This window comes from Rhinolophus sinicus, linkage group LG15, assembly GCF_036562045.2.
Source record: "Rhinolophus sinicus isolate RSC01 linkage group LG15, ASM3656204v1, whole genome shotgun sequence".
Taxonomy (NCBI): Eukaryota; Metazoa; Chordata; class Mammalia; order Chiroptera; family Rhinolophidae; genus Rhinolophus; species Rhinolophus sinicus.
Window position 1 is genome coordinate 29,926,369 of NC_133764.1, and position 17,461 is coordinate 29,943,829.

General features: G+C 49.2%; 1 protein-coding gene across 1 annotated transcript in view; it reads right to left on the reverse strand.

Annotated features, from left to right (window-relative positions):
* PRKCA (protein kinase C alpha) overlaps positions 1 to 17,461 on the reverse strand; it is a 383,486-nt gene that overhangs the window by 30,443 nt on the left and 335,582 nt on the right. Inside the window, exons 12-13 of the mRNA XM_019732863.2 lie at positions 15,375 to 15,437; positions 14,326 to 14,464 (exon numbers count right to left, since the gene is read on the reverse strand). Of these exons, the coding sequence (XP_019588422.1) occupies positions 14,326 to 14,464; positions 15,375 to 15,437 (202 nt within the window). The remainder of the gene's footprint in view (positions 1 to 14,325; positions 14,465 to 15,374; positions 15,438 to 17,461) is intronic.

The following is a 17,461-nucleotide window of genomic DNA, read 5'->3' on the forward strand; positions in this document are numbered from 1 at the left end:
TGTCTAATTACGTATCTTGGGACATGAACAAACTTCCTGCATGTCTGCCCTTCTTTAATGTATAACTAATATTTCTCCCTGTACAATGAGAGGTACACACTCCTATGGTTCACCTCATCGTGGGTGGTGACAAGGGGCGAAGGTTTGGATTCTGTATCGTGTTTTCCCGAAAATAAGACCTAGCCGGACCATCAGCTCTAATGCGTCTTTTGGAGCAAAAATTAACGTAAGACCCGATCTTATTTTACTATAAGACCAGGTATAATATAATATAATATAATATAATATTGGGTCTTATATTAGTTTTTGTTCCAAAAGATGCATTAGAGCTGATGGTCCGGCTAGGTCTTATTTTCAGAGAAAAACGGTAGCTCTGTAGTTCGTTTCCTTGAAAAGAAAATGATGACCAAAGGAACCTACAAGGAAGGCTTAATTTCTTTTTAAAACTATGTTTGTTCTTTCCTGAAAACGTGGAAAATACACACACAAAAAGCACACAAAAGAAAACCCTACCAAAACAAGTCTCTAATCTATTACCTGACAACAAGAAATAAGGCATTGTCGTTCTAGCTCCCAGACAGTTTTGACTGGATCAAAGCCTGTCTTGACCAAGGAGAAAAACCACAGAAATTCTCTTTGGGAAAATAGAAGTACACTCACTGAGCACCTATTTGTCTATCAGAGGCTCTCCACACATGTTGTATGATGCAATGAGACAGAAATTATTATTGTCTCTGTTGGAGAAGTGAGAAAACTGAGGGGAAGAAATTTGAGAGACTTGCCCGAAGCCAATCGGCAGGTAGTGCTCTGAATATCGACATATTTGTTTTAAAAATATGGATTTGTTTGAAAACATATTTGTTTTAAAAATATAAAATATAAAAATACGTATTTGTTTTCGTATACATGTCATCACTCGTACTGGGATTAATGCAATATTAATCAAAGGGCTTTGAGGATTAGTTTAAAGAGATTTGAAAGGACCACTTCAGTTTGGTAACTATGTGTCAGAAGCACTGGAATAGAATGCGTCCTTGTAACTATATGAACACCAGTCCCTGCCATCTATTGCAGCAATCCATGTTCTAGTTAGTTTGTTTTTAACACAGGCAGGGCTAAGGCACCACCTTGCTGTGTGAATTAGATGCTGTGACACAGTGGGGACCGACTGGAGAAGGTCATGTTTTATTTATTTCATTTCCTGTATTTTACAAATATCGGAGCCATTGTACCCCCCAGACCCCTCTATGCGGGTGCTGGGAGATGCCACCTGAGTTTGGAAAGCTGTCAGAAGTCAAGGGCATGGAAGCTCTGATTCTGGTTAGAATGATCCACAAATCCTACAGGCCAGGGCCACCTGAAATTGGACTCTGTATCACCTTTGGTCCCACTTGCCTTTCATTTTGCTATTTATATAGCATTATGCTCTTAGGATTCCTTCTGATAACATCCTCTCCTGCTTCCAAGGCTTACAAAAGCAGAATGAGCCAATGGCTCATTTTTCTTGGCAGTAGCATTCGTCAGTCCCTAGAGCCCAACAGCTCAGCCACTGGGCCGAGGTTACCAAGTTGCTCTGAACACGGCAGGGCCTTCAGCTGTAATAATAGGACAAGATTTAGAACTTAGCTGGAGCAAGGTCACCATCGGTGGCCCCCCCTCCCCCCCCCCCCCCGGCTTTGAGCACTAGATGAAATGGGAAGGTCCAAAGAAAGATCTAAGTTACAAGGTGTGGGGTGCAACCTCACTGACGCAAGCTCATTTTTAGAGGCAGCACCCTTTCCCCTCAGTGACCAGCTATTAGTAAACACCTCCCATTATCCAAAATCTCACTGCAAACGGGAAAGTGTGAGAGGGCCCCCATTGAAGACAAACACTTAGGTGCACGTGATTTAGGACGCCGGCTCCACTCTCCCTCGGGAGCTGTCCAGACCCACAATGTCCAGTGAGTAGCTACTAGCCACATGTGGCTACTGAGCTTTGAACGTGTCTCGTACACACTGAGACGTGCTCTAAACTGCACGTAAGGTTCTGACCAAAGTATCTCCTTCACAGTTTTTTATTTTGGCTGTGTTGGGTTAAATACAAATATACTCAAATTAATCTCACTTGCTTTTCAACTCTTTCACACGTGGCTGCTAAGTGCAGTTGGCTTGCCTTTTACTTGTTGGATGGACAGTGCTGGTCTAGGCCCCCTCACTGGCTCCTACCATGTTTCCCCGAAAATAAGACTGGGTCTTATAGTAATTTTTGCTCCAAAAGGTCTTATATTCAGAGGATGTCTTATATTAATTTTTGCTCCAAAAGGTCTTATATTCAGAGGATGTCGTCCTGAAAAATCATGGTAGGGCTTATTTTCCGGTTAGGTCTTATTTTCGGGGAAACACGGTTTGACCCTCTCTGGTTCCCTGGCTGATGTTAGCCCCAGGAGTCAACTTTGGGCTGACAGGCTCGGGGCCACTGAAGGGATGGTGAGGCTCTCTTGCGTCTGTCCCCATTGGAGCAGGTGTCGCTGGCACTTGTGGGCCAATGGAGGCTCGCGCCCTCCCCCCCCCGGAGGGTGAGGCTGCCTGGCATCCTGAAGCCCCAGGCAAGGGGCCGCAATGGCAATTTGGTTTCCCAGAGCTGAGAAACTCCCAGAAGGGGAGGCAAGAAGGGCTCAAGTTGGCAGATCCCTCTGCAACACCTGGAGGGTGACCCCAGGCAGGGCCACTGTCACTCAGTTTTACTGCTATTTGTCAATATGATCATTATTATTATGCTTACATGAGCGCACTGCTTGGGTGGGGGTGTGCGTCAGGATGTTAGAAATGAACGAGATTTCTCCCAGCCTGGGCACAGGACCAGGAAGGAAAGGGGCCAGGGGGCAGCCTCTCATCTCTTCCCAGGCCAAAGGCCCACAGAGGCTGGAAGGATGTCGCACCAAGGCCACTCACCCTTCCACCCTCAGCTGGGTTATACACTGGAAGGCATCCTACAGAGGATGGAGCTTCAGAAGCTTTCCGGGAGAGCTTGGGGGAAGCATGGCAAGGTTTTAGATGCTCCTGGCAATAGCAACAATGTCACCATCATGACACTCACCATGGGCCAGGCTCCTTAGCTCTGTGAGCTTATTCGGCCCTCACAAGACCCTGACGAGGAAGGAGCATCCCACTACAAAAATGAGGAAATGAGGCACAGAGAGGTGAAGCAGCTCGCCCAGGGTTACTCAGCTAGTAAGTGGCACAGCTGGGATTTGAACCCTGCTTGTCTGGCCTTGGAATCCACAGTTGTAACCATTTTTATAAACTGATAGTTCATTGGCTTTTGAGCCACTGTGGTTCCCTAGACAGCTGTGGTGGGAACTGGCCCCATTAAAGTGACATTTGCCAAAAAGAGGGTTCAAATGTTTAACTGGTTCAAAACAGTCAAGATGCCCACTTCACTCAGGGACTATGGTTCTGAGGCTTTGTCTTGAAAGACACCATGAGACTGTAACATGTGCAAGAAGCCTCACTCTCCCATTCTTCGTTGCTGGACTTTCCCTGGACCCTGCTCTTCATTTTCACGTTATACTTACTCACCAAACCTCCAGAGCCCATTCTAAGATAAATGGCCTGACCACAGAAGGCTCTTTCTAGAATGCCATCACAAAATAACGCTGGTCTTTATGCATAAAACATGTTCACGTCCTTTAATTGTCTCAGGGAAACCAGGAATACCTCTTCCTTTTATAAAAAATAACACCACATGTCAAAATAGCATCATCTGGGAAGAAAGCAGATGGGCCTGAGTGTTTTCTGGGTGTTCTCTCTGCACAGTTGGAGCCCTGAGTTCACTAAGCATCTCATCCACTCCTTTCACCGAAGCCCACGGCCTCAGGGCCACGCAGCTCCTGGAGCCTCTGCCACCTTATAGGGAGATTGTTTATCTGCCCCCACTCAACCCCAGACTCTTCCCAGCAGGGGCTGGGCCACCCTCCTGTGCACCCAGCACCACACCCAGCTCAGAGACATCCCATCAGGTTGTGTTGGAAAAACAGGCGGAGGTGATGCAAGCCCATTCCACAGACAGCACCGACCTCTTCAATGCAAAAATCCAAAGGGCTTGCAGGATTGCTAAGGCTGGAGGGGGCTTTACAGGTGATTTAGAAAAGTGTCTTCAGGTTTCTGAAAAGGAGCCTGAGGCTTAGATTAGCTTAGTGGCTTGCTTGAAAGTCACTGGGCTGGTTAGTGACAAGGTGTCCTGACTGTCCTCTTCCTGCAGACTCAGGCCTGGACCAAAGTGTGACAAATAGGAAGCACCATGGTGGGGTAAGGGTGAGGCACCCCCAACTCTCAGCTAAGATGCTCCCCAGTCACACCCCTTTCAGGGGCCACATCTAAGCCCAGAATACCAGGAGCCAACACACAGGAGGCACATTGTGACCGAGCTCTAAACCTGACTGCTAGAGGTCAGCTCTGCTACTCAGGAGCTGTGTGACCTTGGGTAAATTGCTTAGGCTCTCTGGGCTTCCATTGCCTCATCTGGAATTTCTAATTCCGATATGATACTGGAATTCCAGCACCCATCTGGCAAGTGTGTGGCGGGAGATTAAACGGCATTATATATAGTAAAATGTGTTTATTGTTGGTGAGTTTAATATATATAACGCCATACTGCCCAACATCAGAAATAAGACTGGCCTCCCAGACACAGCAGGCAGGTGAAAGTGATTCAAGGCAAATACACTAAACCCAGCTCACAGGAGGACAAAGGAAACATTTTGGTATGAGAGACCAGATTAATACATATTAAACACTCTGAAACGACTGGTGGCACCGGGAAAGTCTCAGTCAACATCGAACCTTCCATTCCTGCTTCCCGCAAACATTAGCCTACCGTGTGCCAGACACTGTTCTAGGCATGGGGTGCAGAAACGAATAGATACAAAAATTCCCCTCTTGTGCAATTAAATTAATTTTTATCAGGGGAGCAAAACTTCAGCTTTCTCCTTTTTCGTGGTCCTAACACACCCTCCCCACTTCCTCCTTCCCTCTCTCCCACCGTTTTGTGGCTAATTGCTTAGCCTTAATGACGGCTGGGCACCGTGCTAGGTGCAGGGATTATGAATCTAACTGGGGAGACAGACACGAAAATGGATAACTACAAGACTCTTAGTAGATTCCATGAGAAATGTCTGCAATATGTGAAATCCTCGGACAAAATGCATTGTATAAATACAAAGAAAATTACTACAAGGAGAGAACGTGAAGCCTGTGGTCCAAACTGCGTATTTTCTGCTCACACAAAAATTGTGGCCCTCCCTAGGACTGGAGAGAACAGGAAATGACTTCTCGGTAATAGAAGTGCTTTAAAACCTATTCATAGTAACCACCTTTCCCACGTCCTGGGTGGTTTACTTCATACTCGGGGAGTGGAGAGCGAACAGCAGGACAGCCTAAGTAGGGACTGCTCCCCCACAAGGTCAGAAGAGGATCAGTGGGAACAAAAGTGGTTTGGAATTATTAGCAGTGACTTTAAACAGCAATTAATACAAAAGGAAAACAGAAAGGAAGGAAAGAAGGAAGGAAGTGGGCGGGAGGAAGAGGAAAGCGGAGCTGAAAGCTTGCTGATGACAGACCCTATTCCCCGTTCTCTCCCAGGCTCTCATTTAGAAGCGAAAGACCACACTGGCCATCTATATATATTTTTGAATTAATATATATTTTTTTAAAGAGAAGTTTTAGGTTTACAGCAAAACTGAGTGGGAAATACAGAGTTCCCACATACTCATTTGTCCTCACACATACAACCTCCCCCGGGGAGCGACAGCTCTCACCAGAGTGGTGCATTAGTTACAACTAATGAACCTATACTGTCACGTCACGATCACCCAAAGTCCATAGTTTACATTTAGGCTTCACTCTTGGTGGTGTACATTCTGTGGGTTTGGACAAATGTCTCATGACACGTATCTACCATTGGAGAATCACACAGAGTCCCACGCTGAGAAAGCGTTCGGTTTCAAGTCTTTGGGTAATTCTTCCAAGTAAACTTTATTCTCTTACTTGGGCTAATCTAATATCTCACTAGCTCCTCTCTACCATGTGCTAGTCCTGGAAGAATCAGAAAGGTGACAATGAAAGGACTGGGGTTGGAAAGACACCATCGTAATGGACTTGGGTTATCCAACCTTTTCAGCCCAATAACCCAACAAACTTCTAGGATTTCTTGCTACGTCGAAGAAATTAAATGCTTCTTTCGATTCTCTCTCTGCTGCCAACTTGGCATATTCAAGAAACTCCTTAACAGCAAGACACACCAAGAATGTGACACTGACAATCACAGAGGTCAAGTTTTAGTCCCGGCGACCCGAGCACCGTCCTTAGGCCACTGCACTGACACTACTCCTATTTACCACTGGGGAAGTCGAGGCACGGCAAGCTCAAGTGTGGTGACACACAGCGGGGACATGGCAGAGCCAGGATCCACCCTGGGCCCTGGGTCTTGCTGTCCTTCTCTCATGGTGCCCACTCAGTGTAAGCAGGAGCTGGGGATGGGACAAGGGCCCCTGACATGCTACCTCTGAGACCTCCGTTCCCCCTTCCTTCCTGTTCCACTTGATAAGAGAGACAGTAATGCGGACTGTGAATATACCAAAGGCGTCTTGGTTTGCAACGTGCCTGACTTGGCCCAAACCCAGGATCCAGCTCTAACCTTTAGGGGTGGAGGTGGGGGAGTAACTGAGACCCACATACCAAATACCTACCTATGCACGTCACAAATCGAGCTAACAAACTGTTAAATACAGCATGTTCTCTCCTTCCACCTCGATAGGTGTGCCTGCCTGTATCAGTCACCTCAGGCTGCCATAGCAGAATGCCACAGACTGGGTGGCTTACACGGCAGAAACGCATTTTCTCACAGTCCTGGAGGCTGCGAGTCTGAGACCAAGATGCTGGCACGGTGGTTCCGGCGAGGCTTCCTGGGCTGAGGACAGCGGCCCCCTCAGCGTGTCCCGCCCGCCTCTCCCCTGAGTGGGTGCGCCCGGGTCCCTTTGTCTTCATAAGGACACCGCTTCTACCAGATGACGGCGACACCTCATGGCCTCATTTAACAGTAATTGTCTCCTTAAAAGCTCTACCTCTACATCCAGCCGCACTGGGGGTTAGGGCACAGCATATGGACTGTGGGGGGCATAACTCGGTCCACGAATACTTCCCAACGGCCCGGAGGGCCAAGTTAGACTTCAGAATTCACAGACCCCTTCGATCCCTCTCCAGTATGTGGCGACCTGGCTCCCTCCACTTCTCTTTCCAGTCCCTCTTCATCACATGTATGAAGAGCCTTGTGCACCCCGGCCTGCGTGCCCAAGCTCTGTCCCACTGTCCCCTGGGAACGGCCACCCACTGACACAGGAGTGCGTATGCCAGCAGGGTGGTGTCCCCAGGAAGGAGAGATCTTGGGAAGAGGCCCGCACAGGTCCTGGAAGGGGATTCTCAAGTCCGGTGGGCGTGTCCCTTGGGCCCTCCAGACCCACACCCTGTAAGGAGAGCTAAGGCTGAGGCAGGCCAGGGGAGAGCCCTCTAGAGTTGGGGACGTTGAACTACAGCTTGTTGGCCAAATCCAGCCTGCCTCCTGTTTGCGTATACACAGCCTGTGAGAGGAGCACGCTTCTTACATTGTTAAATGTAAGATGAAAAATGTGAAAAAGACTGCCAGCCTTTTGGCAGGAACAGTCGCTTAATTTTGCCTCTTGGCAAAACCTTAAATGTAGATTAAGACAAGGCGTAAAATATTTACTCTTTAGTCCTTGGCAGAAAGTCTGCTGATCCCAGCTCTAAAGTATACGGTAGGTCCCCGCTTTCTGGGTCCTCGGAGGCTTAGGAATCCCCACTTCCTGGGGTGCTGTGATGAGGAGCCGTCCACTGGCCAACGCAGAGCAAAACCAGCTGCCTCCAAAGATGGATGGTCTCCAAAGGTGGCTGCAGGGCCCTCTCCCAGCCTGTGTGCCCTCTTGCAGTGTGACAATGTCACTCTTCCCACCAAGATGTGGCCTTTCTATCTCCTCCCCTAGAGTCGGGCTGGCTCTGAGACTTGCTTTGACCTACAGAATATGGTGGAAGTGACACAGTTAAGTTCTAGGTGCAGCGTGAGGGGCCTTGTGGCTTCCGTTTTTTGCCCATGGATAAAACCACGAATGATAAGAGACAAATGGAAAGATAGACCCGGAGAGGGGAGCGCGCCGGGCCTTGGCCGACAGGTGACAGTCTGAAGCATCTTGGATCCTCTGGCACCAGCCGAGCCCGGGAGCCGACACCTCCGGCAGCCCCCCAAGTCCTGCCCGAAGTTCTGACTCACAGAACCACAGCGTTAACGTGATTGTTGGTTTAAGCCATTGAGTTTGGGGGTAGTTACACAGCAACAGGTAACTGAAAGAACTGTTAAATAGTGGACAAAAAAATTGTGGAGTGCCTCCTCTGAAGCAGGCCAAGCCCATTACAGGCAAAACTCCACTTTCAAAGTTGTGCTTTGAGGAAGGTACTATGATTACCCCCATTTTACAGACGTCACCCCAAGTCTTACAAGAGCAGAACTACAGCCAGAGTTCACCTGACATGATGAAGACCGAGCCCCCTGGAATCAAACAGGAAGTTCCCTTCCGGGGTGGACACTCGGTCTGCATGGGGCGAAACTACAGCGGAACTGAGTCTGTTTGGAGCCAAGTGCAGCCATTGGCCCGCTACTCTCTCTTCAAGAGCTTCTCAAACTCAGTCATCACAATCCTCAGCATGAGCCTCTCTTGGGGGGCGGGGGGTGGGGGCAGTGGCTGGTGCGAGGGGAAAGCGGGCAGGAGTCACAGCTCAGCAGACTCCTGCTCGTCTGAGGCTGCCTCTGCGGAACTGGGCGTTGTTCAGTGTTAACTGCATCCCAACAAAACCACGACTTGTGCGGATGACTGAGCCGGGAGTCCGCAACATGCTTTGTGTGTGTCAGAGCTTCCTTAGCTGGAATGAGAGTTTCCAGAACTGGGAGGTCTCACAGTCTAGTGGGTCTTTACAGATGACCTTGGGAACGGGGCACTAGGCGTACACTGAGGGGGGGGGAACAGTCACAGGCTGGCACTTCGGGGCAGGTGGCCCAGGACTCCAACCCCGCCACTTGTTACCTAGGAGCAGGGACAGGTCACCTCTCCACTCCATGCCTCCTTCTCCTGATCTGTGAAACAGGGAACATACCACTTCCCTTAGAGGCCTATTGTCAGAGTTAAATGAGGTACCACATATCAGTGTGTGGACGTGCTAGCAAGTGAGTAAAGGTTGGGAATCTCTCAAGATACCCAGCCCCTCCTCCCCTCGCTCGGGCAATTTTGCAAAGTAAAACATGAAATAGAATCCAGAAATCCTTGACCTGTTTTTACAGGATTTGCACAAATCCCCCAGTGAAGGGCCCATTCATGAAGCCACAGCCCATCTGGCTTAGACTCATCTGGGCGTCACCACAGCTCTGAAGACGAATGAGCAGCTCATTTGCACTCCTGGAGTGAGGCATCCCCTGGGGAGCCCTGTAGCCCATACCTGCAGCCCCTCCCTCTCAGGGAGAAGGTGGCCAGCCCTGGGTTCAAAGCTCAGGTCTGCCTTGAGCTGGGGGTCGTGGGAAAAATTCACGAATCTTTTTGCACCTTGGGTTCAATATCTGAAAAGTAGAGCAAATAACACCCACTTTGGAGAGCTGACTTATGGCTTAAACAAAATAAAATCAATGAGGCTCTTTGCTGGGGGTCTAGGGCACTCGCAAAGGGGCAGCTAATCTGCAAGGAGGTGGTTTGTCTGGAGGAAGAACTGGAGGGAGGGGTTAGGAGGAAGGACCGGCCGCAGCTGTTTTGTGAACCTCAGTGGCCCAAAGGGTGCTGGAGAGCAGGGCTAAACTGATTACACTCTGAGACTGGGAGAATTACGATGCAGTTAAGGAGCTGCGGGCAGACGATAAAAGATAGGCGATAATAAGATAACCAACATCATTCCTAGAGAAGATCTGAAGAGTCACATAATTTAAGGAAGAACCCCAAAGGAAAGCCTGCTCGTGGCTCTCGATATATTTCTGGGAGGGAAAGTGGCTGCTTCCTGTGCTCCTGCGATGTTGAGTCACTGGACCGTGTGACCTTACACAGAGGGAAATGGGCCTTTGATAGAAAAAATGCCGCTCTTCGGTTTATCATACTCTCTCTCTAATCAGTGCTTTCCCAGCTCCTGCCTGCGCTGGCTTGGGAAGGGCCCGCGCTTCAAGCGCTGACCTTGGAGGAGACACCGCCGGTGCTGAGTGGCTTCTGTCTATCTCACTTCCCCCTTTGGTCTCCATTTGGCAAGTAATTTACTGCCCGACTGCCTGGCTGTGTGCACCACATGAGTTATTTATTATTCTCTCCTTTCTCTAGAACCCTTTCCCCAAAGACTAGGAAAAGTCTCCTGGATATCAACATGGGGCACCTTGGGCCATCTGGGGATCCCAGGCTGATGTCCCACCAGCCTTTGGCCACTCAGGTGCTCCGGCATTGGCTGTCTTCAGCTGATGAGGTGAGGCGTGAGGCCGCCCCATGCCATCAGCCTCAGCCCAGCGGCAGCCTTGGGAATCACCCTCCTAGACCAGGCTCCAGGCTGCCCAACCTCTCAGTTCCAGAGCCTTCATCTCTGCTCTGTTTCCACATCTCCTCCACAGCTAGGCATGCAGCATACTGTACCCATTCATTCCAAATCCATCTGCCTGGCCCCCAGGTTCCAGACCCTGGGGCAGGGGCTCCTCAGTAAACACAAGAGTGGAGCTTAGTGGGAGAGACAGATAAGAAACAAATAAATACCCGGGTGCATGACATGGCCTATCAGAGGGTGACGAGCACCTCGGAAGAAAGCAGGGCCGGGGGGCCAGCAGTGCTGGGTGGGGACCGGAGGCTCGCAGCTGTAAACAGCATTGCCAGGAACGGTGGCCTCCCTGAGGGGACATCTGAGCTAAGGCTTCAAGGATGTGAAGGAGGGAGCCACACTGACCCCGGGGGAAGGACAGCCAGGTAGGGACCCAAGACTCTACAGCTTCCAGGCTCTTCTGCCTCTGTGCACACCTCTCAGTCTTCTATTTCCTCCCATCCCTAATACGTGGCTCCCCCCAAATATGACCCTTGCCCCTGCACCCCCAGAAGAGAGGTCATGGATGATGGCCCATTGGCTGATTCGTACCTGTATACACTTCTCTTAACATACATTAGAGCCAACTCTGACCAATTAGGCAAATTTTACGTAAAAATGCAGACTTCTGGCTGCTGTGCCGGCAGTGCTGGGCTAGCATTCCTGTAGGGCTGGAAGGAGAAGTGAGGCCCCCCTGGGACAGGTCTCCAGCTCTCTGAACTCACCTAGCCCTCCACACTCCCAGGAGTCTGCACATCTGCTTACAGAAAGCTGGCTGGGGGGCGGCAAGGCACCCACAAACTTTTCCCCTGGTGGTTTAAGCTGTGTTGGAGGTGCCATCTGTTGTTGCCAAGGGGAATCCTGCCTCAACCACCTCTCTAAACCCACGTGCCTCCCGGGCTGCAGTGGCCCATTTCTAACTGCCAGCCCCAGGCCCTCCTTGCCAGTCCCCTGTGGGCCCCCCTTTCCTCCCGAGCATGCCCAGGCACCCAGCAGGCACTTGCTGAATTCCCGATTGACGCCACGTGAGGGAGAAGGGCTCAAGTGTTGCTCCTGCATCCTTGGCTGCCGAGGGAGCTGCCCCGTATTAACAGCCGGAATACAATCCCAGGCCACGGTCCGCGTTACAGATGGAAAGGTCTGGCCACAAGCCAGGCCGATTCCGGTGCAGACAGATGAATGGCCATCTTCTCTCCAGAGACGTCCTAGAAAAAATGGTCTGTAATGTCCTAGCACTCATTTTTAACTGCTCTGCCCCTCGGGGAGTTTTCTCCTATCCCCGGAGATGGTACAATATGGGGAAAGGATATATGGTCTCTGGGGTCAGAATATCTTGGGTCCTAATCCCACCTTTGCCTGTTACCTAAGCTGTGTGACCTTGGGCAAGTCACTTAATGTCTGCTCATGTAGAAAATGTGACAGATCAGCAGATGTGCTCAGAGGGCTTGGTGCAGAGCAGACAGTCGCTTGCATCGTGGCTGACAGCCTTTGCGTGGGGTCTAATGCGCCCCCTGCACAGCCAGGCTGGGAGGAACGATTCCGCACAGCACATTTTCAAAAAGCGCTGCTCCCGCCACAGCAGGAGGTACGCAGAGGCCCACTGGCCAGAAGCCAACGCTTTCCCTGCTGCTTCTCTTTCTTCCAGGAAAGAGTGGGCTACGCTTGTATTCAGAATCGGATTCTTGGCTGCTTGGAGATACTTGATTTGTGACTGGGTCTTGTACACCCCGAATAACTCACTTTCAGATGGGGGTTTAAATCCAGATGAAGCTTCTGTTTGTCCTTTCAAGGACTTTCACTGACTTTCTACGTCAAAGCACAGAGAGTACCCTTAATGTCAGCTGCAGGAATCAGTTTCTGATTACTGCCTCTTGCGTGGGTGTCCATCTCAACTCCGAAATTGCATCTGTTAGTGACATTTTCCACCTTAGTCCATCTTCACCGGTTAAGGAGATGCTCCAGCATTAATCCATTTCAAGGTTTCTGAAGCAACAGCCATAAATATTTAAGCCTCTGCTTTGCCTATTAAGGAACATGCCATCTAAGATAATTATTTTGCCTCTACCTGCCAGGAAGATTTACACAGAGGATGGGATAATGGTAACCTTCGAGCAAATTCAGAAACCTTGAACCTAGATGGTCTTTCTCTACACCATAATTATTCCTGCGGCCCCATATGCCAAGTGCCTAGACCCTTATGAGAAAAATGCCATTCTTCCTGTTTGAAAACATGACTCATGTTGTACCTGGAAATGCTAATGTGTGAGTTCCTCTAGGGCAGGGGTGTCCAGACTTTTTTCAACGTTTTTCACCAAGGGCCATATGCGGTAAAATACACAAACAGCCGGGCCACTCACTCGAGGTGAAGTACGTATTGCCTCACCTGGGTTATTTAAGTAAACTAAATATATTTTTGGAATTTGCTGCGGGCCAATTAACAATGGATTGCGAGCCTCAGTTGGCCCGCGGGCCATAGTTTGGACACCCTTGCGTTAGGGGACAAACCCTAATAAAGGTGATAACATATCACCTTTGGCCACATAATTCAGAATTTAAGTTTCTAAGTAAATACGCTTACTCTGTGTTTTCATGTTGTCTAGGGATATAACAAACAAAAGAGCCCTTAACCAAAGAATATAAATTGGCTTCCCTTTTGGAATCAGGGCTACTACTGAAGGTAACATCGCATCGGGCACGTGAATCCGCATAGCGATTCTACCCAGAGCTTGTTATTGTCATCCCTAACTTGTCATTGCAGAGTCAGGGGTTCAGAGAGGTTAAGCAACTTGCCTGAGTTCCCACAGCCTGTAAATGAAAGAGTCAGGATTGCAGCTCTCGTTGGTCTGATTTCTAATTTCGTGTCTTTTCCACTGTACCGACTGCCTCCGAGATAAATGCATGGGACAATATGTTGAATAAATGCTATGAAAGCTGCCAACAGCTAACATGAGAGCTCCACAAAAGGCTGGAGGTGGACCCAACTTGGAATCCATTAGTTTGCAGCATGCTGGAGCTCAGCTGGGAAAAGTGTTTCATCCACAGGACTGTGGGTGGATAGAAAGTTGGCTACACACGGACCCGGGGTCAGAGCCCCTTCTATCATTGTCATGTAGGAAGACTCATGAAATAGGAAGACAGTGACTCAGGATGCATTGTAACTAAGACAGCCGTACGGCCAAGGCGGTGAACACACAAGCTTTGGAACCATTTTGCTTGCAACCACATCACGAAGATACATCCTTCCTAGATTAAACGCCACGATCAATTCCAACGTGGTGTGTAGAGCACCAGTCACTCTGAGTTTGCTAAAAAGCCATCACTGGAATCACCTTCTGACCCAGTTTTTCACGCAGAACATTTCCACAAGCAAGATCCCTGCTTCCCTGCCCAACAGTATTTCTTAAATTGTTCTGACCAGGACCATGGAAGAAATACATTTCACCAGGCAACCAGCTCACAAGTCCATGTAACAAAAACAAAAGTTCCACGAAACAAGAGACACGTACTATGTGCGGTGAGCGCTCCTCTTTTCTTTTCCTGTTTTGCTCTGTTTACTCCAGTGCAGTCTGTCTTGTAGTTATGACCCCCCACATTGCCTCAGTGACACACGAACGACTCCATACCCCATAAGGGAGCTGGGTTTGCAGCTGGAAGGCGCTGGGCTAGGAGCAAGGAGAATCGGGGTTCCTACCTCCGGGGCGATGTAATCTGGAGTCCCACAGAAGGTCCTGGTCGTGACCCCGTCCATCATGTGCTCCTTGCACATCCCAAAGTCGGCGATCTTGATGTGTCCTTCCGAATCCAGCATGACGTTATCGAGCTTCAGGTCCCTGTAAGGAAGCGGGATGGTATCAGTGTCCTTCCCAGGACAGGAGACGGTTTGCTCCGGAGCTAGTGAGACACGAGGCTATCTGACCAGCTGCCAGTCTCAATGGCATATTCATTACAAGTCCCAGGAGAGTGGGGACCAGGAATTAGTAGTAGTATTTTTTAATCTCCAGAGCCTAATGTAGTGCCTAGGTTGTAGTAGGTACTTAATAGATGCTTGTTGAATGAATGACTAACAGGCTGAACGAGCAACTCCCAGTCATGGCTGTGTAGGTGAATCACCAGAGATTCCGGTCTGTGGCAGGTCTGGGGAGAGCCCAGGTGTTGGATTTGTTAGCGTCCCACACAGAGGGGTCTGACACACAACCAGGTTTGCAAACTCACAGGTGTAGACCCACCTCATTGGGTCACAGTCATGTCCTTTCTATTCTGCCTAGTACCATCCGTCCTTTTAGTTACTCTTCACTTAGTATCGGAAAACACTCTTCTTTCTCTGGCACCAGACTTCCACTATGGCTAACAACCGGAAGAATTTAATTCTATAGCTTTTCTCTGGCCTCTCCCCAGTTCTCCATGCTCTCCTCCGGCTGAGCATCTAACAGAAATTCAGTTTCCATTGCTCTCTGACCTTCCTTCCAAAGAAAGGGCAGAGGAAGGAGCTGTCAGTGGAGAGAAAAGCATGTTTTCTTGTGGGAAGCAGAAACGACATGAATCTTTTGAGGTCCAGAAATCAGACAATGGTTCTGATTTGTCTGGAGGCCGCCGAGAAAGGTGGGTCCCAGAGGGTCTCTGTTACCTCGGGTGTTATCAGCTCCATGTCTTAAGTTCTCATCACAGAATGACACACACCGATGCCCAGAGGTCCAGCAAAACTCCCAACTGCACTGATGGTGGCTGAGCCTCGCTACGCACCTGTAAATGATTCCTCTTTTATGAAGAAAGAACAATCCAATGGAAATCTCTGCCGCATAGAATCTGCAAAAGAAAATGCTCGTCAGGTGTCTGGCTTGCTTCTTTGGACTCCTGGAGACTTTGAACCCCTCAGTTCAGGCACTGAAGAGGTGAAAGAACGTGAGACGTGGGACTACCCGAGATCTCCGAAGTCAGTCTTACCCCACACATGTCCTTCTGACCCTTCACACTTCCCTTCATCGTTTTATTACTCCAACTCCCCGTAGGAATGATACAGCCAATAAAATCGAGACGGGTTTATTACCCGCCCAGTAACAAGCACTTCTTGTCTGGGGAAGGTGGACAGATAATTTACTGTGTAAGAGAAATTCCTAATGCAATCTTTCAAAGAGTGGCTGTTAGACTATTCTATGTCAGGACTATGGGTGGAGTGAAGAAAATTTCCATTTTCCTACTCTTGAACAGAATACGTTAGCGTTTGAAAATACAATTAACCCCTGGAAGACAGAATGTAGTGTGCGATGAACTCTTTCTCTGGTTTCCTCATTCCCCCACCCGCACCACCCAAGAGCCGGGATAAATGGGCTGCACCGTGATTCATACCTGAGTTTACCCGATTAAATAATTCACAGTAAAAAGCAGTTACTGCCATCACTTCAAAATCGTGAATAGGTTAACATCTCAAACTCAGAATAAACACCGAAGGATGTTTTAAAATATGTATCGCATTTAGGAATCTTTGAAGTCTCAGAAGCTGCAAAACTGCCTGTGCAAACATCTACCCAGGAGGCTTAAAATAGCTCATGTGTCTACATGAGCAGAGGAACCCCCTAATAGGATGGGGGGGGGGGAACCTCTGAAGGCTGGTGGGAGAGGGAAGAGATGGGGGAGGGAGAAGAGATGGGATTATAGGTGACTTTTACATGACATCTCATGCTTTCCTGTGTTTTTAAAATAAAATCTGGCATCACAAATACAATTTGTGAAAGGGGACTGACAAGACACCTTTATGTTACTTTATAACACAAGGTGGCTATTCTGCTACTTGTTCTTTACAGCTCTGGCTTATCAAGCTTTATTTGACAATCTGAGCATTTTAACGCTTTATGACTAACAACATAAGAGAGCGGAGAAGGGCAGGCATTTCTGAACATTGAAAAGTAACAATGAACACAGAAAAATCGCCTTCACATTGTTTAAGCCTGCTACCAAAGGATCCCCTAGGCGGCCTTCAGTTAATCTTCCCCAGGGCAGCTCGCCTGCACAGCCCCGAAGGTCTTCAGATTTATCTTTCAGACGGAACAGCCGCTAGAGTCCTATTAACGTCTGAGGGGAATGGCATAGCTGTTTGTTTAGATGTGCTCCTGTTGAGCTTCCTGTGACCTCCTGGCCCCTGAAAAACGGGATAGTTTTTCAGATACCGAACTCTGCTCTCCAGATGGGTGATTCTCCATCCTCCCCGGCTCCATGTCTCTTTCCTGTCCTGCTGACTCTCGCATCCTGGCATCTAGGGCATGTTCCAGTGCAACCCTCCAACCAGAGCTCACAAGTCTGCCCACAAACCATCTTGTTCTTGGTGGCTGCCCCCTCCCAAACCTAAAATGGGGAGTGACCTGAAGAGATTTCTCTCTTCTCACCCCCATAAGCACCAAGTTTTCGTTTTCTCCCTCCAGAAACATTCTCAAAGATACTTAGTCCTCTTTGGCTCCAAGGACAAACCCCAATCACAGCTCCGTTCTTTCTCCTCTACGGAGATTTGTATAATACCAACCCCCTGATACCAGCGACTACATTTCCTCCCACCCTTCCCTCTCCTCCTGGCCGGAGGGCTCTGTGAAAAGTGAACCAGATGGTGTCACGCGCCCCCGCGGCCCCATCCCGCCTTCCCTGACCCTCAGCCAGGTCCTCTGCGAGGCTTATCACCCAGCGTCCTTACCCCTCCAGCCCTGTTCCCTACCCACCCCCGCCACATCTCACACATCTCTTGCACCTCTGGGTTGGGCATTCCCCAAGGATGTTCTTCCCTCACTCCCTTGTTGGGGGTTTGCCCAGTGTCCTGTGCCACCTCTAAAGTCAAGGCAACGCAT